The sequence below is a fragment of the Rattus norvegicus genome, unplaced genomic scaffold (genome assembly GCF_021556685.1).
Source record: "Rattus norvegicus strain SHRSP/BbbUtx unplaced genomic scaffold, alternate assembly SHRSP_T2T unassigned-0000047, whole genome shotgun sequence".
NCBI lineage: Eukaryota > Metazoa > Chordata > Mammalia > Rodentia > Muridae > Rattus > Rattus norvegicus.
Genome location: NW_028238796.1, coordinates 1 through 26,595, shown reverse-complemented (window position 1 = coordinate 26,595; position 26,595 = coordinate 1). Strand labels below are relative to the sequence as shown.

The following is a 26,595-nucleotide window of genomic DNA, read 5'->3' as shown; positions in this document are numbered from 1 at the left end:
ACAGGATATGATTGCCATGTCCTTGCTGTGTATCAAGTTATTTTTCTGTGTCCTTGATTGTCAGGCATATTACAGCAACAATCTGAGATGGCTGGTAGACTTGGAAGAAAGTGGATATGAAAGATCCCCGTTTGATATCAGTACAGCCATTTCTTAAGAATGAGAATCCTTTAAGCTGGCCCTCACTTAGCCCCGTGACATTAGACAATAGACCAGAAAGTACAGAAAGCACATTCCCACCCACTCTCTAGGAAGCTGCCCGACCATAAGAACAGAGGGTATAGAACATATTTACTGCAGGGCAATTACAAGACAGGAAACATCTCTGGGAAGCTGACTGACCACTATAGAAGTAAGATGTCCTTGGTACTGAATGCAGCTGTGCTATAGGCTGACATCGCTATAACCTTGTCCTGGGAACTCCAGAAGAGAAACACCTGCCAAGACAGATATCCTTGATCCTTGTCCTGGGAACCCCAGGATAAGAAAACATATATCAAGTCAGACGTCCTTCCTACAGAAATAGCTACATTGATGTGGTTAAGGCCTTATCCCAGGAATTCCAGTATGAGAAACATCTGCCTAGTTATCCTTGGCACCGAAATAGCTGAGCTAATGAAACTGTGTGATCGTAAATGACTGTTTAAGCTGTACATTTCTGTTGTTCGAGGCTCCTCACATCCCTCCTGCGTGTGGACCGTGTCGAGCCCCAGTGCATTGGTATCCCAAAGTAAACCTCTTGTTTTTACATCAAGACTGAGTCCTGTGTGTTCATGGGGTGGTGATTGTCCTCAGGACTGGAGCGAGAGTCTCGTCTGTCTGAGGGTCTTTCAGATAAAGCTATAGTTGTGGGTTACACACCTCAGCTCTCATTGGCTAATGCTGTCCTCACAGTCCTTGGAGGCCCCTTTGTAAGACTACCTGTTGGAAAGTGGAAGCAGCTTTATTTGAGCTCAAAGTGAACCTGACGAGCAACGTAGAGAACAAGATGGGGTAATTGAGACCCTGTCTAAAACCAGCACTGAAACCCACCCTCCATTCAAAGCATCATCTACCAATTCTTGAATTTTTACCATTCTCTGCCAACCAGTCTTTCATTCAGGAAAGGTAGAAAAGAACTGGAAATGATCTTTGTATTCTAAGGACCTCGATCTGTCTTTCCTTAGGTCCACGTTAAGAACAAATGAAATGGGAATCACCATCTGAACAACTAATTATCACCTACTCAGCATTTCTAGCCTAATACTGTGCCTATGGCAATCTCAAGCTTCCCTGAGTGTTGCTGCCCCAGCAAGAAGAATGAAGAACTGAGGTCAAACCCCAGTGAACCTTTCAAGGGGTTAGAAGAAAGCCATCAGAGATACTGCACTTCTTTGTCCTTAGATTAAATCAAGATGATAAAACGTGAATCTATTGGGCTATTCAACCATACATCTTCCTCACAACCCCACCTATCTGAGTTCATTGCTTGGCAGAATTCATGCCCCACCATCCTAGATATTTCTTGATTCATTGCTGCCAAGGGCCAGGTTTCCTGAGTTTTGTTTTTTATAGAATTGGGTGTAGGCAATCATAGTTGCCCTCTGTAAGAAATGACAAATATCTATAATAACTGACCACACTGGACTTGTGTATACAAGTACAGTAGTGGAAAATTCAGCATAACTGAGGAGTGGGAAATCACCACTGTGTCCTGGCCTTTCTCTGCCCATATCACAGCTCACAGGCAGCTGGGGCAAACCTTGAGTTCCTCTGTAGAAACAGAGTGATGTTGAATGGACACTGAGCAGGCAGAGCAACACAGCTGAGGCAACTCAATTCCAGCAACAAATGCATTATTTGTTTCCCATCTTAACAGCTCCCTTTGAGGACTTGTCCCCACACCTAGCTTAAACACAGCAATTTTCATACATGCCCGCCTGCTATTTCATATTGTTGCTGTAATACGCCTCCACATCATAGATTCCAAAAAAGAAAGAAAATAAACCTGACACTGAGAAGGGTGATGCGTGTCAACATCTAGTGTGTTGGGGGCCCAGGTACGGTCACAAATAACCAGGACACAGGGGATGCAGAGCAAAGGCAGATGCAACTGCATGCAGCTGCAAGCTTATTAACCCTTATATAGGCATGAATATGCATTACCTCACTTTCCCTTTTGGCAAGATATAATAAGATCGTTATTCCCATGATACCAGGAACGACTGAGGCAAGACTAGGCAAAGAAGTGAGACTAAGCAAAGGCTTCTCCTTAAAATATCTGTATAGCAAATCACCCCTCTTCCTAGTATCACAATATACTTGTCATAACCCAGAGAGCATGAGAGCCGCTTCCACAAAAAACGGACACAGTACAGCATAGAGTAAGGTAAAGTGAGAAAAACATTTCCTTCTCAAGGGCAGCATTGCAGCCCCTGCTTGCATCTCTCAGCCGTCTTTCCTTGATCCTGTCTGGGAAGTGTCTCTCAGTGACTCCTCAATTTCACTCTTTGTCCTTTTGTTTTAAAAGTAACACTTTCTATAACATAGCTAAATGTCCTTGAAGGGGTTTAATCATGCAAAAAGAAAGCAATATAATATATAATGTATGCAACCTTTAATGAGTGTATCTATTTTCTTAGGGGTATTTTTCAGATACCTTCCCAGATCTGGATTTAAATTTGGTAATTGTTATCTGGAATATATATTGGTTATATATTCCAGTTTTCTGGCGTAAAGTCCTCGGGAGTAAGAACTAATGATTTTGGAATTTGCTCGGTGTCTATTGTTATGGCCCTCATTTCATTTCTGATTTTTAAGTCATGTATTGTCTCTCTTGTGCATTGTTAGTTTGAGGAAGGGGTTGTCTCTCTTGTGGATCTTCTCAAAAAAAAAAGAGGAAGAAAAGAAAAAGACAGCTCTTGCTTTCCTTGACTTTGTATTTTTCTCTTTGTTTCTAAAGGCTTGATTTCAACCCTGAGTTTATTGCCCTTCATCAGATCCTACCAGACTGTCTATGGGATGAGGCTTTGCCTCCTCTTGGTAACAGCAGCATGGAATAAATGAAGCTTCTGCTGATCTCTGTTGTGGTGTTGCACATCACAATCTCACCGAAAACCATGCATAGCCTGGTTTTAGGCTCTATTAAAGCAGCCAACTAATTCAGTGTTCCCTGCAAGGTGCCATGGAACAGTAGTAACATAATTCTGCATGCACATCGACAGGTTTCTCCACGGTCTTCTGGGTCATCTGATAATAATTTATAGTGAGTTCATGGATGAACACACACACAAACATACACACACACTTTAATGACATGGTGCATATTCTTTGCACACCAAAAATAAAGTGAGCGTTACTGAAAATGCACCAATAATGGAATCGATGGAGGGAGCTGTGGGGAAGCTGGGGCTTAGAGTTACTTAAAAGACCAGATGCAGATTCGCAGATTCTCCTTCTATTGGAGGAGAAACTTGATAGACAATGTGGTTCTTTATTTTCTTTCTCTAGAGCACACAGGACTAGGGTGGCAGCTAGGGCTTTGAGCATGTTTGGCAAGTACTGTAGCACTGAATTAAATCCTAGGGCTGGAACCCTATTAATCATCTACAACAATTACAGGGCAGGCTGGATGACGACACTCAGCTGACATTGTGGACATCTCAAGACAGTCACTGGACAATGGCTGACACACTTGTCTGGAGACTGGAAATGTTTCTCGATCTTGGAGAGGAAAGAAGGACCCTCCAACTACACTGTCCTCTAAGGAAGTTTATTCAGGTGAGGGATGACAGGGACTGTTTTGTCTCACGTCACACATGTCAGTAGAAAATATCCTAGGTATTGGATGCCGCTGTTAGCATTAACAGAACAAAGCCCATAGTGTTGGGAAGGATAATAAATTATGAGTAGGATTAGAAAACCCCAAGCCTCTTCCAGGTTCTAGGAGAGCAAAAAAAAAAAAAAATACCACGAAATACGGCATTAATGTGATAGTTTGGTTAAATCTAGTTACTAGTTTCTATTGTGATACCTATTGTCAGTGCCTGCGCCGACAGTGTGTGAATATCGGGTGTAGGTTTGTGGGGTTGAAAGAAAACACGTACACGGGTCACCCCTTTTTAGCGAGTGCCACCAAGGCTTTACTGAGATCTCCTTATATACCAGAGGCAAAAGCCGTGGAAAAACAACAAGGCAGGTGAAAATCCCCAACCAGGAAATTAGGACAAGTCTGTGAGGTGAAAGTTCCAGCCCAATCAGGGGCATAAACAGCTTCTTAAAAACAAGAAGCAAGAAAGCTCAGTGGGGAGGAAGGGTGCCATGGAAAATCCCAGCCCCAAATCAGGGGCTAAAAGCAGCTGTCAAAGGTGTAAACAATTTCTTGCTATAGCAGGCTGAAAGGCTCAGCGAGGGGGGAGGGAAACACCAAGGTAGAGCCCAACAGGAGCCTTCACTGGTGGCTCTAATGTTTCACTTTCCTCTGCCAACTGGCCTCCACACTGTTTCTAGGACCATAATGATTGCAAGTCTTCCTCCTAAGGAATTTTGTGGCAACCATTGAATGCTAAGCACAAGGCTTCATGGGTGTTCCCCTAACACACACCCATGTTGCAATCTTCCATGCAGGCTATTTCTTGATGTGATTTCAAGCACCTGTACATAATAAGACAGGAGAACATTTTGACTGCATATTCAAACTCGTATTATTTCTCAGGAATTTTTAATGGCTAATATTGGTGAAGAAGGATAATTTGAGTTAGGATGAGACATTTTTTGGGCAGGATTTGGAAGGAAACATTCATTTAGATGCATAGGAATTACTAAGGTTTTTATAATCAACCCTTGAGGAAAATTTGGCTTCGGAAGCAGGAGGTGCTCAGTGGCTCTGCCCCGGGAAAGTCTCCTGGAAAGGCCACCTCAGCTTATGCTCAGTACAGGGAGAACATTAGCAGGGAGGCAAAGTCTGCTCCCCACGACATCAGCTGTCCCTTCTTGGACATTCTATTGTCTCCTAGAGAGTTCTTGGCGTCCTCTGCTATGTCACCAATGTTGTAGTGACAACCAGTGCCCTAGATTGTCTCAGTCCGAGTCTGGCAGATACATCCTAAGACATATTTTCCAGTCTTAGAAGTGTTTTGGGAGGGGGGATGTCGATTGTGGAGAGACTAGGGTGAAGGAGTCTGACCTTTCATCTCAAAGAAATGATGGACATAGAAAGTGGTTCTGGGGAATGTGGAGTAAGTTCTGGGCAGTGTCTTTTGAGCATCTGTGGAGGCGGGGGGGAGGGATGGTTGGGGTCCTGCAAGCTTAAGCTGACCTTTCTAGCAATTGGCCATAACAACTGGAGCATCTGCAAAGGAATTGAATTTCCATGAATATCACAATTCCTGAAAGTCATGGATTTCAGAACATTAATTTTCCCATCCCCAAAGAAAGGATATGGTAAGGCCAATGCTACTATTCTGTGAACTTCTGGCCTTTACTTTTAAAGTGGATTGGTGGCTTGTTTTTTGTTTGTTTATTTATTTATTTAGTTGGTAATATTATTTATTGCCAAAGTCAAACATCTGGGTTACATCCTGGGACCCACATGACAGAAGGAGAGAAATGGCTCCTGAAAGTTGTTTGGTCATGTGCTGCACACACACACACACACACACACAGACACACACACACACACACACTCACACACACACACTCACACACACACAGACACTCACACTCATCACACACAAACTTTTACGCAATAGTAATTTTTCTTAGAGTCTGATATAATTGGTTCTAATACAAAGACAGCCTGAGTGTAGTTACTATATAATTAAATTGTACTCATGCTCTCAGGCAAAGAGTTTAAAGTTTATAGGTACCTAATAAACTCGCATTGGGACATATAAAGAACATTTAAATGTTCAGCAGAAATACAAAGAACAACTAATTTAATTTGTTAAAAGTGAAAGCTTATACAATTCTGAAGGTTTTTATGCTGGTTTTATTATACATGTAATTATGAAAAGAAAACATACATACTTGATCAATGAAATGAGGAAGATTGATTTAAAGAACAGAAAAATGGATGGTACTTCAAAATTTCCATGATTACATATTAACTATTTAATTCCCTCCACAATAGCAAGAAACGGACATTATTATTTATGCGACATTACAGATACATAAACCGAGAAAATATTGTTTGGCCTGATTTTCTGAGTTTTTTAAAGGTTTAGTTAATTGACAGAGCTGTGCTTTAAAATTAGGGTCCATATTCTTCTGTTTTAAATGTGTGACACTTTTCTCTTTTTTTCTCCATCTTTATTAAATGGGTATTTCTTATTTACATTTCAATTGTTATTACCTTTCTGGGTTTCCAGGCAAACATCCCCCTAACCCCCGCTCCCCTTCTCTATTGGTGTTCCCTCCCCATCCTCCTCCCATTACCGTCCTCCCCCCAACAATCCCTTTCACTGGGGGTTCACTCTTGGCAAGACCAAGGGCTTCCCTTTTATTTCTAGTGGGTGCTGCTCTCCCTGCTCCGTGGGAAGTGGATGGGGGGAAGGCCCGGGCCTGAGGTGAGTTGGAACTGGGGTAGAAAGGCATAGGGCCTCCTAGGTGAGAATGCCAAACCACCACTGCTGCTGCAGCCACCATGGAGAAGCCCTTGTTCCTGCTGCAGGGAGGAGAGTCTGGTGGCCACAAGATGGCTGAAGGGGAGCTGAGAGTGGACAGTTTCATCACCCGCCTGCTGGAGGTATGAGGATATCGTCCGGGAAAAATTGTGCAGATGACTGGAGCAGAAGTCCGAGGGCTGTGTATCACGTCTCGTGAAATCTTTCTTAGCCAGCCAACAGCTGTGAACACAGGTTTCTTTTGGAGAGCAGGCCTGTGCAGGCCCAGAACCTAGGTGGGACAGTTCAAGCTACCCTTTTTCCATGGCCAATCTCAGATCATATTCAGAAAGTATTTCTTGGGCTAAAGAGATGGCTTAGTGGTTAAGAGCACTGACAGCTCTTCCAGAGGTCCTGAGTTCAAATCCCAGCAACCACATGGTGGCTCACAACCATCTGTAATGAGATCTGATGCCCTCTTCTGGTGTGTCTGAAGACAGTCACGGTGTACTTGTATATAATAAATGAATAAATAAATCTTTAAAAAAAAAGAGTATTTCTTCCAGGTTTTGGATTTCCAATTTATGGAATTGAACTAACTTAGTGATGGTGGAAGTGACACAGAGAGTTAAAGTACAGAAGGAATAATCCAGAATGTCCACCAACAGTTGCTGTCACACCAGGGCTTTTAAAAGCTCAGTTGCTAGAGAAGCAATGTAGTCTTTGGTTATTCTCAAGCTTAGGTCTTCTAGTCATTATAAGCTGACCATGACACAAAAAGAGTCATCTATATCAAAATAGAGAATAGTAACTAGATTCACACCACACTATCACATTACTACTGTATTTGAGGTTCTCTTTTAATATCTAAGAACCCGGAAGAGGCCTGGGTCTTGCTACACATACTTATAATTTATGTCCCCACTGTCAGCTGAGATTCTTCATGCAGCCTGGGGTCAAGGAGGTCATCCCACAAAGCACAAAACACCCATCTCAGATAAACATGTATGGTTTATTGAATCCAAAACATCCAAGAATTTCAGGACACAATTAAATGTTGAAACCTAAGGATAATAGATAGAGAAGAGAATTAAGATTTCTAGTTCATAGATCCAGTAAACATCTTCAACAAATCATAGCAGCAAACTTCCATAAGGTAAAGAAAGAAAAGGCCATAAAGGTACAACAAGCCTACAGAACATCAAACTAATTGTACCAGAAAAATTCCTCCATTCACGTAATAATTAAAACGCTAAAAGCACAGATCAAGAAAGAACATTAAAAGGGGTAAGGTATAAATATCTAGTAACAAATAAATTCAGACGTATCTGAATTACACCAGACTTCTCAACAGAGATTCTAAAAGTCAGAAAATCTTGGGCAGATGTAATGCAGACACAGGCCCCTATATCCAGCATAATCCTCCATCACCATAAAAGGAAGAACCAGGATATTTCATGAGAAAACCAAATTTAAACAATTCTTTTCTGTAAGAAAGCACAACAGAGGCTAATAGGAGGAAAACTCCAAGACAATGAACTAAACTATAACCAAGAAAAACCAAGACATTAATCTTCTCTCAATAATTTATAAAAAGATAAGCACACAAACATAATTTCACCTATAACCAGAAAAAGAAGAGAAAGCAGCAATCGTTGGATTTAATATCTGACCAGATCTTCTTTCCCTAATCCCAAAGCTCCCAGGGGCCAAACTGCCAGCCAAAGTGTATGCAAGGATGCTCTATGGTTCAAGGTGAGGCCTATTGCCCCACCAAATGCAGATCCTAGAGGTGTGAGGTGGGGATGGATATGTGTGGGTGCAGGAGCACTGTCACATAGGCAAAGCTGAGCAGAAATGGGATGTAAGGTTTGATGAGGGGAGTGTGGAAAGCAGGACAACAGTTGAAACGTAAATAAATAAAATAACCGATTAATAAAAAATAGCGAAAAATAAAATTTCAAGTAAAAAGGTAAATGAAAATTAAACCAAACCAACCAAACAAACAAACAAAAACCCCTGTAGTGTATTGGCCTAATGCTGCTTGTATTTTAATGCTAATTTGTTGAACTCAACACTGGTTAACCCTGAAAAACTGACCCTGCTCCCAGTTAACTGTGATTATAAAGAAGCCAACAGCCAACAGCTGCACAGCAGAGAGATGGGGGAGGGGAGCTTTGAGGGCTTTGCTAGAGAGGATCATGAGGAGGGAAGAAGGAGGAAGAAGCTGCCAGAGAATAAAGGAAGAACATGTGTGATGGAGAGGAGAGAGGAAGAGGACAGCAGCCATGGTTAACGGAGAGGAGCGCCTGGTCCTGAGGGCTGTCCAAGGGGAACAAAGAGCAGCCAAGATGCTACACAGTCAGTAAGAGCAGCTCTCAGGCGAGCAGAGATCAGCAGAGACCCCAGACCAACAAGCTACGCAAGCATAACTCCATCCAAACTCCCTCTCAATATCCCGTGTCCTCCGTGGGCCTGGCCTCAGCGTGTGTCCTGTGTCAGCACATGTGTCTGTCTCAGCTGACATCACTCTGTCCATCAGCACGAGTCCAAGGAAACAGTGAGAAACTACACAGCCCACCAGAAGGGTTTTTGCTGTGGTTCTATGAAGTCCCAACAAATGCAGCTCAACTACAGAATGCAAGGCAGACCAATGCATGTGTGTTCTTAGTGCAGAACCCTTCATCACGTGTCCTTTCACATGTGTGCTTTAGCAGAACATCCTTTTACCTGCGTCTGCCTCAGTGAAACGTTCCTTCACACATCTGCCTTAGCCTTTCACCTGTGTCCACTTCAGAGAACCAATCCTTCAGGTGTAGAATTTCTCTAGATTAGCAAACCGCATACAGAACATTCAGAACAAAACAAGGTGTGTGGTCAGCATGTCCTTGAGCCAAGTCCCTTCTCCTCATCAGTGACAGCAGGCGTGTTACAGCAACAATATGAAATGGCTGGCAGGCATGGAACAAAATGGCAAAGGTATTCTGGGGGATGTCACACCATACCAGCCACCAGCTCAGCTGAATTTTTAAGTTTTGATGGTACAAGTGAATATACTTGACCTTCAAACGCTGAGAGAGCCCATCATAATATGAACTATATAATCTGGGCCAAGACCGCCTCTAGGGCAAAGGCCCTCAGCCTGGGGGTCGTGACCCACACAGGGTCTCCTATCAAATAGTTTACACTACAATAAAGATTCATTACAGTAGCAAATTTACAGTTGTGAAGTAGCGACAAAATAATTTGTAGTTGGGGGTCACCACAGCTTGAGGAACTGTTCTAAAGGGTTGAGGCCATAGGAAGGTTGAGAAACACTGCTCTAGGAATTTATGTTTTCTTTCTCTTTCATATTTTTCAGACAGAATCTCAAACTGTAGCTGAGGTTGGCTTGGCTTGGAACACGTGTGTAGTTCATGCTGGCATCAGACTTATGGCAATTCTCCTGCTTCAGCCTCCTACTCAGGAGCCTACCAGGGTGAGATCACAACCACGTAATGGGATTGCTGTTCTTGGTTGTCAACTTGAGTGTACCTGGAATTAACTAATGCCAAATGGCTTGACGCCCTGTGAGGGGGATCTCTCTCTCTCTCTCTCTCTCTCTCTCTCTCTCTCTCTCTCTCTCTCCCCCCTCTCTCTCTCTCCTTCCTTCTTTCTGTTTTCCTCTCTTCAACCCCCTCCTCTTGGTCCTCCTCCTCTTCTTTGGTTTTTTTGAGACAGGGTTTCCCTGTGTAGCTCTGGCTGTCCTAGAATTCATATTGTAGACCAGGCTGGCCTTGAACTCAGAGATCCACCTGCCTCTACCTCCTGGATGCTGAGGCTAAAGGCATTAGCACCATTGGATTTTTTTTTCTTAATTAAATTTTCTGAAGCAAGAAGACCTACTTGTAATCCAAATCTTGGAGATCAGAAGATAAATCTTTAATTCAGATCTTTTGAGATGGAAAGGCCCACCTCTAATCTGGACCACACCTTCTTTTTTCTTTTTATTTTTTTTTTTCATCTTTATTAACTTGAGTATTTCTTATTTACATTTCGATTGTTATTCCCCTTCCCGATTTCCAGGCCAAAATCCCTCAACCCTTTCCCCTCCCCTTCTATTTGGGTGATCCCCTCCTCATCCTTCCCCGATAAGCGCCCTCCCCCCAACAATCATGATCACTGGGGGTTCAGTCTTGGCAGGACCAAGGGTTTCCCTTTCCGCTGGTGTTCTTACTAGGCTATTCATTGCTACGTATGCAGTTGGAGTCCACCGTCAGTCCATGTATAGTCTTTGGGTAGTGGCTTAGTCCCTGGAAGCTCTGGTTGGTTGGAATTCTTGTTCATATGGGGTCTCAACCCCCTTCAAGCTCTTCCAGTCCTTTCTCTGATTACATCAACGGGGGCCCAGTTCTCAGTTCAGTGGTTTAATGATGGCATTCGGCTACGTATTTGCTGTATTCTGGCTGTGTCTCTCAGGAGAGATCTACATCCAGTTCCTGTCGGCTTGCACTTCTTTGCTTCATCCATCTTACCTAATATCTGTATAGGTATGGGCCACATGTGGGGCAGACTCTGAATGGATGTTCCTTCTGCCTCTGTTCTAAACTTTGCCTCCCTATTCCCTGCCAAGGGTATTCTTGTTCCCCTTTTAAAGAAGGAGTGAAGCATCTGCATTTTGGTCATCCTTCTTGATTTTCATGTGTTCTGTGCATCTAGGGTAATTCGAGCATTTGGGCTAATATCCACTTATCAATGAGTGCATACCATGTGTGTTTTCCTGTGATTGGGTTACCTCACACAGGATGATATTTTCTAGTTCCATCCATTTGCCTATGAATTTCATAAAGTCATTGTTTTTGATAGCTGATTAATATACATTGTGTAGACGTACCACATTTTCTGTATCCATTCCTCTCTTTAAGGGCATCTGGGTTCTTTCCAGCTTCTGGCTATTATAAATAAGGCTGCTATGAACATAGTGGAGCATGTGTCTTTGTTATATGTTGGGGCATCTTTTGGGTATAGGCCCAAGAGAGGTATAGCTGGATCCTCAGGTAGTTCAATGTCCAATTTTCTGAGGAATCTCCAGACTGATTTCCAGAATGGTTGTACCAGTCTGCAATTCCACCAACAATGGAGGAGTGTTCCTCTTTCTCTACATCCTCTCCAGCATTTGCTGTCACCTGAGTTTTTGATCTTAGCCATTCTGACTGGTGTGAGGTGAAATCTAAGGGTTGTTTTGATTTGCATTTCCCTTGTGACTAAAGATGTTGAGCATTTCTTTTGGTGTTTCTCAGCCATTCGGCATTCCTCAGCTGTGAATTCTTTGTTTAGCTCTGAGCCCCATTTTTTAAATAGGGTTATTTGTCTCCCTGCGGTCTAACTTCTTGAGTTCGGTGTATATTTTGGATATAAGCCCTCTATCTGTTGTAGGATTGATAAAGATCTTTACCCAATCCGTTGGTTGTTGTTTAGACCACACCTTCTGCTGGCAGCTCATATCAAGGACATGGAAGAAGGAAGTTTGCTTTATTAATTTGCCTACTTCTTCAGGATTCCTGCATGTACTGAAGAGCAGCTGAAATATCCAGCCTTATGGACAAAACCGTTGGGGTCCAGGAGTTGCCCCATAAACCACACAAACTCTGACCTCACTTAGAGAGGGATGGTTTTTTGAATGCCCACCCTAAGACTGATCATCAGAGACGTAGCTGAGAATTTGTCAGGCTAGGACCCTGGACATTTTTCTATGTCAGTTTATAAAGCCTAAAACTGTGAGCTCATAGGCAGGTGCTGGAAGGGCTGTCTGTTTGTCAGCCCTGACTCAAGCCATTTTAGACAACAAAGGTTCATACTGACTTTTTATCTGTTTAAAGATTTATTTATTTATATATAAGTACACTGTAGCTGTCTGCAGACACACCAGAAGAGGGCATCAGGTCTCATTACAGATGGTTGGGAGCCACCACGTGGTTGCTGGGATTTGAACTCAGGACCTCTGGAAGAGCAGTCAGTGCTCTTAACCATGGAGCCATCTCTGCAGCCCTCATATTGACCTTTAATTTTTTGGTCCTACATGAAGCTTATAATTATGAAATTTAAGATTAAGAAACCTGACAACATAAAGTATTTCCTTCCAGTATTTCGGGAATGGGTGGGTGGGGGAGCACCCTCGAGGAGGCTGGGGAAGGGGGTGGAATGCAGGGTTATTGTAGGGGAAACTGGAAAGGGGTTAACATTTGAAATCCAAATAAACAAAATAACCGATAAAAAAAAAACATACACAAGTTATGTGATCATTCCTGACCCTGCTGTGTTAAATTATTTTCAGACAACAATGATATGTGACATATTACAGCAAGAATATGAAGTATCTAGCCGGCATGGAACAAAATGGCTACAGCTATGCTAGGGGGATTGGCTTCAACAGGGGTAACTACTGCGTTTTAGACCTTCCATTCCTTGTTGAATTAGCTGTACCACAGCCTATAAGCCATTCTAATAAATTTTCTTTCTCTATATACAGAATCATTCTAGGAGGGATGATTGGTTATGCATTGTTAAATGCAATGCTGATCACGAAACCCCATCACTTCCACAGCAATATGCAAGTGTATGTAAGTTACTGAACAATTGAACAGAAATTAAAATTTACTGCATTTATTGCGTGTGTCAGCAGGCATAGGGAACACCTGGCTGCTTACATCTCTGGGTCTCTATAGAGTAGAGGGAGAACTGAGACCCACTGAGGAGGTCTCTTAAGCGAAGACCAAACTCCTTGCAGTGACACTGGATTCCAGGCTTGTTGTCCTCTTTAGGCCTCACTGTGGTCTATGTACACTCTATGCATTCTCCGCATGCAGGTTCACATGGACTGAATTCAGAAAGGTGGGGTTGGCAGAAAGATGCATGGTTAAATAGCCCACCAGGTTCACATTGTATCAGCTTGATTTAATCTAAGGACAAAGAAGTGGAGTTTCTCTGATGGCTTTCTTCTAAACCCTTGAAAGGATCACTGGGGTTTGACCTCAGTACTTCATACTTCTTGCTGGGTCAGCAAAACTCAAGGAAGCTTGAGATTGCCATAGGCACAGTATTATGCTGGATATACTGAGTAGATGATACTAAGATGTTCAGATGGTCATACCCATTTGCATGAGTTCTTAATGTGCACCTAAGGAAAGAGAGATCAAGGTCTTCAGAATAGGAAGATCATTTCCAGTTCTTTTCTACAATTCCAGTCTGAAAGACTGGTAGGGAGAGAATGGTAGATAATCAAGAATTCATAGATGATGCTTTGAAGGAAGTGTGGGTTTCTGTGCTGGTTTAGACAGGGTCTCAAGTATCCCATGTTGCCCTCTTCCTACCTGGCCAGGTTCACTTTGAGCTCAGATAAACCTGCTTCTACTTTCCAGTGGACAGTCTTACAAGAGGGGCCTCCAGGGACTGTGAGGACAGCATTAGCCTTTGACAGTTGAGGTGTGTAACCCACAACTATAGTTTTAGCCACGTTTTCCCATGTCTACCAGCTATTTCAGATTGTTGCTGTCTATGGCTGACAATCACGGACACAGAAAAATAACCTGATAGAGAGCAAGGACATGGTGATCACATCCTTTCCTGTTCTGTATGTTCTGGATGAGGCTTGTTAAAATTCCAATATTGCAGAAAGCTTTATATAGGACCCATCACATTAAGCATCACTGTGCACTGTTCTATCTAAAATGGCCTAATCAGAACTGACCACCAGATCACACTTCCTGCAATCCTCATATGAGAAGCTTGAGCTTTTTGTTTTGACTTTTTCTTTCTTTCTTATTTTTTGCTGTATAAGTTGAGAGGAAGATATTTGGGGCCATGGATCTGCCCCCAAAATCTGGGGTATGGATCTGATCAATCAGTGTTAGTGTGTGCACTCAATACAGTATCCATTTTTTACTGTGACAGATGCTTTTGTGTTTGTGGGGAAGCCCATGACCCAGAGCACAAGTGCTGGGTCCTTGCTCTATCCACGTAGTGATATGTATAGCCTCGTCCTACACCTTTATCTGCACCCCCTATATCTCTTGACTATTTTATTTTTCTGATAGAAGCTCAGCTTCTGATAGAAGGCCTGTCAGCAGTGCTCCTTTGGCGACATTGGCGCAGAGATGAGAACCCCACAAGCAGCATGAGGTTCCCTTCATTGGTGGGTCCAATATTGCACTTTCCTCTGCCAACTGGTCTCCACACTGTTCCTAGCACCGTAAAGACTTCAACTCTTTCAACTAAGGAATTTTCTGGCAATTGTCAATTGCTAAGCACATGACTTCATGAGTGTTCCCCTAACACACGCCCATGTTGTAACCTACCATGCAGACTATTTCTTGATGTGATATAAAGCACCCGTACATAATGAGACAAGAGAACTTTTGACTGCATATTCAAACTGGTGTGAAATCTCAGGAAGGTTTAATGGCTAACATTGGTGAATGAAGACAATTTGAGTTAGGATGAGACATTTTGGGGCAAGATATGGAAGGAACCATTCATTTAGATGCATAAGAATTACTAAGGTTTTATAATCAAGCCTTGAGGAAAATTTGGCTTTGGAAGCAGGAGATGCTCAGTGGCTCTGCCCCAGGAAAGTCTCCTGGAAAGGGCACCTCTGCTTATGCTCAGTACAGGGAGAACATTAGCAGGGAGGCAAAGTCTGCTCTCCATGACATCTGCTGTCCCTTCTTGGACATTCTATTGTCTCCTAGAGAGTTCTGGCATCCTCTGTGATGTCACCAGTGTTGTAGTGACAACCAGTGCCCTAGTTTCTCTCAGTCTGAGTCTGGCGGTTACAAGCTAAGACATGTTTTCCCGTCCTCGCAAGCATTTTGGGAAGGGGAACGTCGATTCTGGAGAGACTAAAGTGAAGGAGTCTAGCCTTTCGTCTCAAAGTAATGATGGACAAAGACAGCACTTCTGGGGAATGTTGAGTAAGTTCTGGGTAGTGTATTTTGAGCTTCCTGCCAGGGGGGCTGCAGGCTTAAGCTGACCTTTCTAGCAATGGGCCACAACAACTGGAGCATCTGAAAAGAAATTGAATTTCCATGAATATCACAATTCCTGAAAGTCAGGATTTCAGAACTTTACTTTCCCCATCCCCACTGGGAGGATATGGTAAGGCCAATGCTATTATTCTGTGAACTTCTGGTCCTTACTTTTACAGTGCATTTGTTATGTTACATTGTATAATAACACCATCAGGAGTCATGGAGGGTCAACCTTTTCTGAGTTTAGACAGGGCAGCAATGTACTTCACTATCATTGCTTCTTTAAATACAGTGGATATCTGACAGTAGGAACAGGGGGAGAATTGTGCTCCAGGCAATAACCTTATGTTCTTCGACCTCCTCTGATTTCTTCTAACTGGCAGGGTCATCGTTAGCTTTATATATTAGAGGTTGTGTGTTACAAACATGTTTCTAAAATACCAAAAGTATTTGGAACATGTGGACCAAGATTCATCCTGTAACCTATTGGAACTTCTCGGGCATTTGGTATTTCAAATAGGGGAACTGATAAGTCTGTTGAACATGTCCTCCATGGAAATGTGTTTTTAATCCAAAGTTGTTGGCCTAGAGTATCAGGGTAGGACATCTGAGTGTCTCCAATCACTCAAGTCTTGTGGATGGTGAATTTATCATCTGAGTTCGAACCCACAGGGGTGAGGGTCCTGAAACCAAGCTGTACCCTGTTCAGCTGATGATAATCCTGGAGAAGCCATCTCCGTGGTCCATGTAAGCACCTGATGTCCGGAATAGGGAACACCTGGATGCTTACATCTCTTGGTCTCTATAGAGTAGTGGGAGAACTGAGATCCACTGAGGAGGCCTCTTAAGCATAGACCAATCGCCTAGCAGTGACACTGGGTCCAGGCTTGTTCTCCTGTTTAGGCCTAACTGTGGTCTATGTACACTCTATGCATTCTCCCCATGCAGGTTCACTTGTGTTCTTCTACCTACAGACGCTGGGAGAGAAACATCATCCCCTGGCACTGAACTAAGCGAGAATCAGGCCAAGAAGGAAAAGGAGAAGCTGATTAAAGAGCTGCAGCTCATTACCGAGGAGAGAAATGACCTGAGAGATCGCCTGAGGTTTCTGACAGAGAGATCCATGAAGAACAGGTATGAATCGCTCCAAATGCTCTTGTTTCATTCCTGGGTCTGCAAGGTCACCTTCTTCTTATCCTATTAAGGTTTTGGGTTCTAGAAAGCTGTGCCTCCCTAACCACCCTGTGCTAAACCTCACCTCCCATATAGAGGAGATTCAGAACCTTGACCCTTCCTGAGGAGCAAGATGGAAAATGGACTCATCTGCTTAATTTATTGAAAAGCAGATCTTGTGGTCTGAATGAAGAATTCGGGGATAAAGTCAGGGAGAGTGAGTGTCTAGTGTGCATTTGCAAAGTCCTTGACAGATGGTGGCTTTGCAAGATTGTAATTGCAGTGAGTTTATGGTGAGTCTCTGTACTTGCTAGGCAGGGGACTGAGTGCTGGAAGATCCAGGCAGCAGCCCGAGGGGCCTGTTCCCAAACTGTTCATCTCAATGCTTGACGAGAAGGTCTCAGGCTCAGGCCTGTTTGTTATTGTCTGTGTGTCTTGCACTCTGAGACAGCAATGGTGCATGCATTTCTCCTGGTTCTCACAGTACTCTCTGTTTCCATATTTGTTTTTCTCTTTCTCTGATTCTGTTAACTTTTCTCTTTTTTTTGTGGGTGTGTCTCAGTCTGTGAGTCTGTGTGTGCATACATCCAAATGCATATGCACAACTTTTATATGTTTATATTTCCCTCCACACATGGAATATAGGGGTCTATGTCTTGGCCTGAGTATTTATCTGTAACACTTTCATGGTCATGTGAATGCTTTGTTCTGGGAGCCCCACTGTCAACAGTACAGTTCTTTGACTATGTGGCCACGTTTGTCTGTATATTTGTATTCCTTGTGCAGATTATAATTTTGTGTTGATATGTGGTCTCTTGTCAAAACAGGAGAAAAGAAATCACAGGTTTCTGGCTGTGTTGGGTGGGGGAGCATGGAGAGGTGTGGCCTAGGCTCTTGATAGCTCAACTGGCTTGACTGCAGATTTCCTCTTGATTGAACAAAGGGAGCCAGGGAAGCCTCCATCTGGATGCCAAGATTCTGGTGTCCTGGACGCAGAAAAACACGTTTCTGAAGCTGAAGAAGATCCAATATGTAGAATTCAGAAGGTGTCCTTCCAGGACTGGGGTAGTACAGGACCCACCCTGAGCTCATATATTCCTAAATGCTGATGTTCATTGTATTCTATCATTTGGGGCCAGGCCACACTTCAGGCCAAATCCATATTATGAAGACCTGGAGAGAATGGAGGAGGCGGTCATGTCAATTCTGCACAACTTAGAGATGGAGAACACTGAGATCCATGAGAACAGCCATAAGCTGAAGAAGGAGATTACCTTCTCTAGGTAAGTCCTGGTCAGAAAGCCTATCACCTGTGGAATGGCCATTTCTGACTTTCTTTGTTCTGGATTGGACGGTCTTCAGCTCTGGTTCTATCTCTTGTGCTGTTTACACATCAGTGTGCCAGGGTCATTAGGACTCAGTTTTCAGTTCCACAAAAGACTGTTACTCATCCCAGGATTGTCTAGGCATCTTCAGAAGGCTCTAGATAGAACAGCACTGATTGAAGTCAGCAGGTTATTAGGCTGACCTGGACCTATGGTGTCATACCAGGTTTTACAAAACTCAGTGTGTGGACCACATGGTTAGCATGACCTTCTCTTGGTTCTACTGACCTCCTTTGAGGGTGTTTGCCCACTACTAATTGATGTTGCCCCCATGCATTGGGCTTTCATGGATAGTTGTAGATCCATGTTCTTTTTGAGAGATGTGGACACTAATTGGTGCTCGGGCCAAACAAACAATTTATTCTTCCCGGAATTTACTCTTTGTGGTTTGTGCAGCAGCCTTATATGTATCGAAATGAATTCTGTTAAGTCTTCATGGGTATCTGGGTCCTGGTGGAGTTAGTGGCACTCGGGAGTGGGAATGGGAGAAAGGGGCAGCATGATCTTACTATGCAGACTGTATTTCCAGAAACCTGCTCAGCCAGCTCCTGATGGAGAACACATGTATGAAGAAGTTGGTCCCACTGAAGCAGGAGAGCAAGGAGGTACATCTTGATTGTGCACTGAACCAGAAAAATTTGGTTGACTTCAACAAGAAAGATAAAGACCAGCAACGTCCAGACCCAGCATCATCTGGTAGGGTTGAGCAGCTGTGTTAGCTTAAAAATATCTGATAAAGTTTGCCAATTTGAAACATCTTTGCTTTCTCCTATCACCTTTCTAATTTACACTCACAACCAGCCAACCACCTCATGTAATGGAATTGTTCATTGCTCTGCCTATGCACAAGTATTCTGGGAAGCCAACCACTTTTCAGAAACTGAATTATTGTGCAAGCATATTTTGCTGCTCTTTTTGAAGCTGCAGTATAGAAATGGTGACAGATTAATAACATACCTCATTATTGCATATCCACGTGATAGATTGGATGCTCTGTGGAGTTTTGAACAAGTTCTTGGTTCTTTGACAAATGACACTCTGTGGTCATGTGACTTCTTGTGTGGGAAGCACCTTTGCGGGATAAGAACAAAGTGCAAATGTCAAATTAGAACTTGTCATTGGTTTTAACCTTGGTGACATATGAACATCTACTTTCTTCCTGCAACCCAATGAGGTTCCTTCCATTGCCCTGTTCTTGGTTTGCACTGGTATAAGTCTGGGTCCCATATTGGCAGCCCATATTACTTTGAGGCTCTCTGGAGATTTTGCCCTTCCCAAAGAGTAGCAACAATGATATCAGTTAAAAGGTCCATGTTGACTGTCCAATAGAACTGAGATGGTAGAAGGCAGCCTTCCGACAGCTGCCTTGCATTTCACCACCAAATCAGTGTCTGAAAAACTGCCTTCCTCTCCCAGGTCTCAGAAAGTGCAAGAGAGCTGGAATTGGACACACACCAGTAAGAGAGCTTCCTGAAGAATAAGTTGCTTTCTCAGGAGTCCCTGATGACAAACATCCTGAATGGTAACAAATTTTTTGGATGAGTATTCTTCCTCAGAGTTAATTTGTCATTGCTTAGAGACCCTAAATTTATATAACACTAAGCCAGCCAAACTGATTGAGGTCTTACTTTCTTCTCAGAAAAAAGCACCTGAGAGACAACTTGGGGGACCGCCCTTCATTATGTGTGCAAGAGGAGAAACAGCAATACATCTGTGCTTCCAAATGTTCGTTAAGATTGTGGTGTTTAGAAATATTTTTGTTATGATTTTAATTGAAATTTTCTTTTTGTTGTTTCATATTTATATGTTCTTGTTACTGTTTTTATCTTTTCAAATATTTTTAAATATTTTAATTTATTTGTTTTAATCCTGTTTTGTTGTAAAAATGAATTCCTTATGAATAAAAATTGAATTCTATCTCTTGACTCTTAAGACCATCATTCTTATTCAAGGGTTCTGTCCCCTCCTGTGGACTTAGAACTGACAGGTGGAGATGGATCTCTGCATGTTCCATGGATCCTGGGCTAATAAGTGAATTCAAAGTCACCAAGGGGTACCCAGTGTGACAGTGTCTTTTGTGTGGAAAATGTGGCTGTTTCTCGGACACACACTTTATGAAGTAATCACTGACATGCTTTACCCAATTGTTAGGGTCCATGTGGTTCTTCTGAGAGAGTAGCAGATGCTCTATCCTGTGAGTCATCACCACAGCTCCTGCAGGTGCTTTTGTCCTTCCACATCATGTACTGTATTAGGTGGACAGGATCACCTCCAATTAAATAGAGAGATCTCAGGAGATGAGTATTCACAGGAAATTTACTGAGCTGTGCATGCTCAATGTGTTAGCTTGCCAGCCATCCCTACAGGGCTCTGGTGTTCCCACTCCTCATTGTGGGTCAGGATCATCCTCCAGTACCACTTAGTGTCCATATTAGAGCAGATCTTTCACCTATTATCAATGATGACCATATGTATTCTGCACATCTGACAAAATACAGAATAGAAATTAGCTTCCTGTTGGCCAGATTGGCATAATGAGTTTTTTGATTGTTAGCATGAAAATTATTTTAATCTAGGCAGTTTAGGGAAGAACCTCAAGGACACCCATAGTGAATGCAGCCTGCAGCTGTGAACACAGGTTTCTGTTGGAGAGCAGGCCTGTGCAGGCCCAGAACCTAGGTGGGACAGTTCAAGCTACCCTTTTTCCATGGCCAATCTGGGATCATATTGAGAATGTATTTTTTCCAGGTGACTGATTTCCAATTTATGGAATTGAACTAACTTACTGAGAGTGGAGGTGACTCAGAGAGTTAAAGTACACAAGGACCAATCCAGTATGTCCACAAAAGCTTGCTGTCACCCCAGGGCTTTTAAAAGCTCAGCAGCTAGAGAAGCAATGTAGTATTTGGTTATTCTCATGCTTAGGTCTAGTCATTCATTATAAGCTGACCATGACACAAAAAGAGTCATCTGTGTCACAATAGAAGCTAGTTGTAACTAGATTCACCCCCACACTATCACATCACTACCGTATTTGAGGTTCTCAGTTACTATCTAAGAACCTGGAAGAGGCCTGGGTCTTGCTACACAAACTCATAATTTATGTCTTCATGACACTGTGTGCTTTGTTCTGTTGATGCTACCTTTGGCATACAATACCTTGGATACTTTGTGCTGACATCTGTCACATGAGACAATAGTTCATGCCATGCCTAACCTGCATAAACTGTCCTTAGAGTACGGTGTAGTCAGAGGGTCCTTTTTTTTCTCTCTGAATTTTCAAAATATTTCCAGTCTTCAGACAAGTCTTCAGCCATTGTCCAGTGCCTGTCTTGAGATGTCCACCTTTTCAGCTGAGTGTCTTCATCCAGGCTGCTCTGTAATTCTGTAGAAGATTAATAGGGTTCCAGCCCTAGGATTTAATTCAGTGTGATTGTACTTTCCAAACATGCTCAAAGCCCTACATTCCACCATAGCCTGTGTGCTTTAGAGATAGAAAATAAAGAACCACATTGCACTTGAAATTTTTCCTCCAACAAAAGGAGAGCCTGCATAGGGCCTTTAAGTAACTCTAAGTCCCAGCTTCTGCATAACTCCCTCCATCAATTCCATTATTGGTGTATTTTCATTACTGCTCACTTTATTTTTGGTGTGCAAAGAATGTGTACCATGTCAGTAAAGTGTGTGTGTGTGTGTGTGAGAGAGAGAGAGAGAGAGAGTGAGAGAGAGAGAGAGAGAGAGAGAGAGAGAGAGAGAGAGAGTTTGTGTTTGTTTGTGTTTCTGTGCAGGTGTTTGTGTATGTTCATCCATGAACTCACTATCAATTTTCATAAAATGACTTAGAAGACTGTAATGAAAACTGTCGAGGTGCATGCAGACGTGTGTTACTAGTGTCCCACGGCACCTGGCAGGTAACACTGAAATGGTGGTCTACTATAATACAGCCTAAAAACAGGCTGTGGATGGTTTACACAGAGATTGTGACGTCATCACCACTAGAGAGAGCAGCAAAAGCTTCATTTATCACATGCTGCTGTTACCAAGATGAGGCAAAGCCTTATCCTACAGAGAGTCTGGTAGGATTTGATGGCAGGAAATAAACTTAGTACTAAAATCATTCAATTACAAACAAAGAGGATAATACAAAGAGTCATAAGATTATTCTCATAAGAAAATAGATAGTATTTAGACGATGCCACTACAAAAATTAAAAAATATATATGAGGGCCACTAGGCTTTAATGCAGCCTTTCTACCAGACGTTTAATGACGACCTAATAACAATAGTGCTTCAATTATTCCTCTGATTTGAAAGAGAAGGAACATTGCCAAACCCCTTCTCTGAGTTTCTCTTTTTACCTAGAATTCCTGAGTTTGTTGCTTCTTCCATTGTCACCCCATCAATAGAGCTGCAGGGCGAGTCTGTCCCGCCCCAGAGCTTATCCACCAGCTGGAACCTCAAGAGCATCCATAGTGAATGCAGCCTGCAGCTGTGAACACACGTTTCTTTTGGAGAGCAGGCCTGTGCAAGCCCAGGACCTAGGTGGGACAGTTCAAGCTGCCCTTTTTCCATGGCCAATCTGTGTTTGTATTGAGAAAGTATTTTTTTTCCAGTTGACTGATTTCCAACTTATGGAATGGAACTGACTTACTCAGAGTGGGGTTGACTTAGAGAGTTAAAGTACAGAAGGAATAATCCAGATGTCCACAAAAGCTTGCTGTCACACCAGGGCTTTTAAAAGCTCAGCAGCTAGAGAAGCAATGTAGTATTTGGTTATTCTCATGCTTAGGTCTAGTCATTTATTATAAGCTGACCATGACACAAAAAGAGTCATCTGTGTCACAATAGAAACTAGTTGTAACTAGACTTATACCACATTATCACATTATTACTATATTTGAGGTTCTCAGGTATGATCTTAGAAACTAGAAGAGGCCTGGTTCTTGCTACATATAGTCATATTCTATATCTTCACAGCACTGTGTGATTTGTTCTGTTAATGCTACCATTGGCATACAATACCTAGGATATTTTGTGCTCACATCTGTGACATGAGACAACAGTTCATGTCATCCCTTACCTGAATAAACTGTCCTTAGAGTACAGTGTAGTCGGAGGGGCCTTCTTTTCCTCTGAGATAGCAAAACATTTCCAGTCTTCATACAAGTCTGTCAGCCATTGTCCAGTGCCTGTCTTGAGATGTCCACATTGTCAGCTGAGAGTCTTCATCCAGCCTGCCCTGTAATTCTGTAGAACATTAATAGGGTTCCAGCCCTAGGAATTAATTCAGTGTTCTAGTACTTGCCAAATATGATCAAAAACTAGTTTCCACCCTAGCTCTGTGTGCTATACAGAAAGAAAATAAAGAACCCCATTGCACTTGAAGTTTAGCCTCCAACAGAAGGAGAGCCTGCACAGGGCCTTTAAATAACTCTAAGCCCCAGCTTCCCCACAACCCCGTCCATCGATTCCTTTATTGGTGTGTTTTCATTAATACTCACTTTCTTCTTTGTGTGGAAAGAATGTGCACCATGCCAGTAAAGTGTGTGTGTGCATTTGTGTTTGTGCATGTTCATCCATGAACTCACTATAAATTTTCATAAAATCACTTAGAAGTCCCTAGTGAAAACTGTCGAGGTGCAGGCAGACTCATGTTACTACTGTCTCATGGCACCTTGCAGGGAGCACTGAAATCGTGGGCTACTTTAATACAGTCTAAAACGAGGCTGTGCATGGTTTTCAGTGAAATTGTGACGTCGTCCCCACTACAGAGAGCAGCAAAAGCTTCATGTATCACATGCTGCTGTTACCAAGGTGAGGCAAAGCCTCATCCCATAGAGAGTCTGGTAGGATTTGATGGCAGGAAATAAACTCAGAACTAAAATCAATCAATTACAAACAAAGAGAATGATACAAAGAGCCAAGCAAAGCAAGAGCTGGCTTTTTTTTTTTTTTTTGAGAAGATCCACAAGACAGACAAACCACAGAGCCTATATCTAAAGTACCAAATCAGAAATGAAAAGGGGGATATAACAAAGGACACTGAGTGAATTCAACAATCATTAGGGCTTACTTCAGAGGCCTTTACTACAGAAAAGTGAAAAATCTATTTGATACTGGTGATTTTTCTAACAGATAACAAATACCAAGTTAAATACAGATCTGGGAAGGTAATGAATAATTCCCATAAGAAAATAGATACAGTCATTAAAGGCTGCCACTCCAAAAATTAAAAATAATAATAATCAGGGCCACATGGCTTTAATGCATCCTTTCTACCAGACTTTTAATGAAGACCCAATAACAATAGTGCTTCAATTATTCCACTGAATTGAAAGAGAAGGAACATTGCCAAACTCCTTCCCTGAGTTTCTACCTTTACCTAGAATTCCTGAGTCTGTTGCTTCTTCCATTGTCACCCCATCAATAGAACCATTTAAAATGGGATGTAATCGATGTCTGGAGCCTCATTCTTTCCCTTGACCTCCATGCGGTGTCCAGAAGGCATGCCTGTTCTCATGGACATGGACTCATCTCTTTTTGCTGCAGCAAGAAGAAAGCCAGCAGAGAGGGCAGGAGCTTACAAAGAATCAGTAGGATTTCTAGAAAAGAAGCCATCCAGATGTCCATTCTCAGAAAACCCCTGGCTTGCTCTCATGTGACTGGGTCCTCAGACACCAGCAGCCTTAGATGAGACCAAGGAAAGCTGTGCAGAGTCCTGGGTCCCCAGGTTCTTGACCTCCTGAGTGACAGCTGTAGACACGTCCTCCAGGGAATCCTTACAGCTGGTGACATCTGGACAAGGTGAACCAGATGCCAAAATGAGACATGGGAGAGAAATCCTAGGCTGTTTGGAAGGAATCAGTCTCTGCTATTGCTTCTGTCTCTGTGTGCCCTGCTGCTATGATGTTCATGAGGAGCTCTCATGCCAGTGGGTCTCCTCCTAATGTGTTTGTTGTTGCAGATGTCCTGGATGTTCTGGACCCCATCAGAACTCAGCCCGTGCTCAGTCACGGAGGTCAGCACCTTCCTGTCCATCAGGTCATGAGACCTGAGACAGTTGAGGTAACGGCAGTTGGCCTGGGTGAAGTGCTCACAGACTTGGACTCTCTTGCATGGCTGTGGCTTCAAGCAGATCTGTTTGTGGCTGTCTCCTTTGTAGTAACTTTTGCAGGAGAAAAGCATCCCCCTGTACCAGGAAGAAGGCCGGCTCCTCTTGGTTAAGCCCAGAAAGCTCATGATTCTTCAGGACCTGGAAGCTCTGTTCCTAAAAACTTGGTGTGGATATTTGCAGAGGTTTCTCTGGGATTTTGCATAATGACTCTGTCCCAGAAGTTTGAGCTTGCAGAGGCTTGGGCAATCTGTAGCATGGTCCCTGGATGCACTTGAGATTGAAGCCACAGGCTTCAGTAGTAGCCGCCACCTACAGCGTGATCCCTGCCTGATCTCCAGTCTCCAATAGGAATAAGCAGTCTTGCCCAGCAGCTCATAGAGCTCTGCCTCTGGAGCCTGCTCCTACTCTGCAGTTCCTTTAAGGTCATGCAGCCCCTGTGGGTCTACAGGATCTTGGTGATGAAACAGTCTGCCCCAGGATCCCCCATGGTGCACTATGGCTGCAGCTGCTCAGGCTTGTGAGCTGGACTCTGCTTCGTGGAGAAAGGAAACTGGAAAAGGGGATAACACATGAAATGGAAATGAAGAAAATAACCAGTAAAAATTAAAAGAATTAAAGTCATCATCTCAGGAGAATGAGTGGGAAGCCAGGTCCTTAAGCAGGCAGGTTCTCCACAACAATGCATGCTGGGTTCAAGACTGGACATGAGGTGCCCTGAGCTTGGGACTGCCAGGCTCCTACTGGGAAGAGAGCTTTCTTCTTCATTTCAGTAAGTCTCTCTAGTTTTCTTTTAAGGCTTTCATCTCATCATTGACTTTCCCAATGACCTTTTATGACAAGCCATTATGGTTAACAAGAATTAAGTAAGGGCTCATTGAGCTGTTGGTAGTTGGAGGTCTGGGGGAAGCCCTGGACAGAGAGATCTTGCCTGCCAGGGGTGGGATGTGCATGGTGGGAGGGACTAGTGAGTGTCATTGGCCTCAGTATGCACAGGCTTGGGGCTGGTGCCTGGCTGCCTGGTGCGCCTCTGTGGCTACTTGGCCTGGGTCCCACCGCAGATGCCCATGGTGGTTGCTGGCCAGTTTGTGCTTGCTCTCCCTGTCCTCGGGGCTTCTGGCGGGGCTGACCACAGCCTTGAACATGGACAACCATGGACAAAGTGGCCCGGGAATCGGAGGATCATGGGAGCATCTTCAACTTCCCCCTCCCCAAGCACTGGCAGTTGCAGCTGGAGGACAAGCCACTGTGAGTTTCCCCACATCCAGGCAGGTGTTCTGCACCACCCAGGAGAGCAAGGGCAAGCACTGCTGCCACCCAGTCCCACATGCCCAAGGCCT

The 26,595-nt window shown here is 43.2% G+C and overlaps 1 protein-coding gene and 1 pseudogene across 10 annotated transcripts in view; one reads left to right on the top strand and one right to left on the bottom strand.

Moving 5' to 3' along the window:
- Nucleotides 1-20,061, top strand: part of LOC147997820 (disks large homolog 5-like) — a 37,381-nt gene extending 17,320 nt beyond the window's left edge. For 2 of the 10 annotated variants that reach the window (XM_087601562.1, XM_087601557.1), the window contains 5 exons: nucleotides 16,561-16,720; nucleotides 17,899-18,042; nucleotides 18,674-18,840; nucleotides 19,561-19,666; nucleotides 19,784-20,061. In XM_087601562.1, the coding sequence (XP_087457688.1) occupies nucleotides 16,710-16,720; nucleotides 17,899-18,042; nucleotides 18,674-18,840; nucleotides 19,561-19,625 (387 nt within the window). In that variant the 5' untranslated portion in view covers nucleotides 16,561-16,709 and the 3' untranslated portion in view covers nucleotides 19,626-19,666; nucleotides 19,784-20,061. Of the gene's footprint in view, nucleotides 1-3,600; nucleotides 3,760-6,387; nucleotides 6,725-9,942; nucleotides 10,060-12,894; nucleotides 14,752-15,318; nucleotides 15,530-16,560; nucleotides 16,721-17,898; nucleotides 18,043-18,673; nucleotides 18,846-19,560; nucleotides 19,667-19,783 lie in introns of those variants that run through there. The other 8 variants (XM_087601555.1, XM_087601554.1, XM_087601559.1 and 5 more) reach the window with 8 other exon arrangements.
- A 4,519-nt stretch (nucleotides 20,062-24,580) lies between these two features.
- LOC147997819 (zinc finger CCCH-type antiviral protein 1 pseudogene) lies at nucleotides 24,581-25,745 on the bottom strand (annotated as a pseudogene).
- Nucleotides 25,746-26,595: the final 850 nt, after the last annotated feature.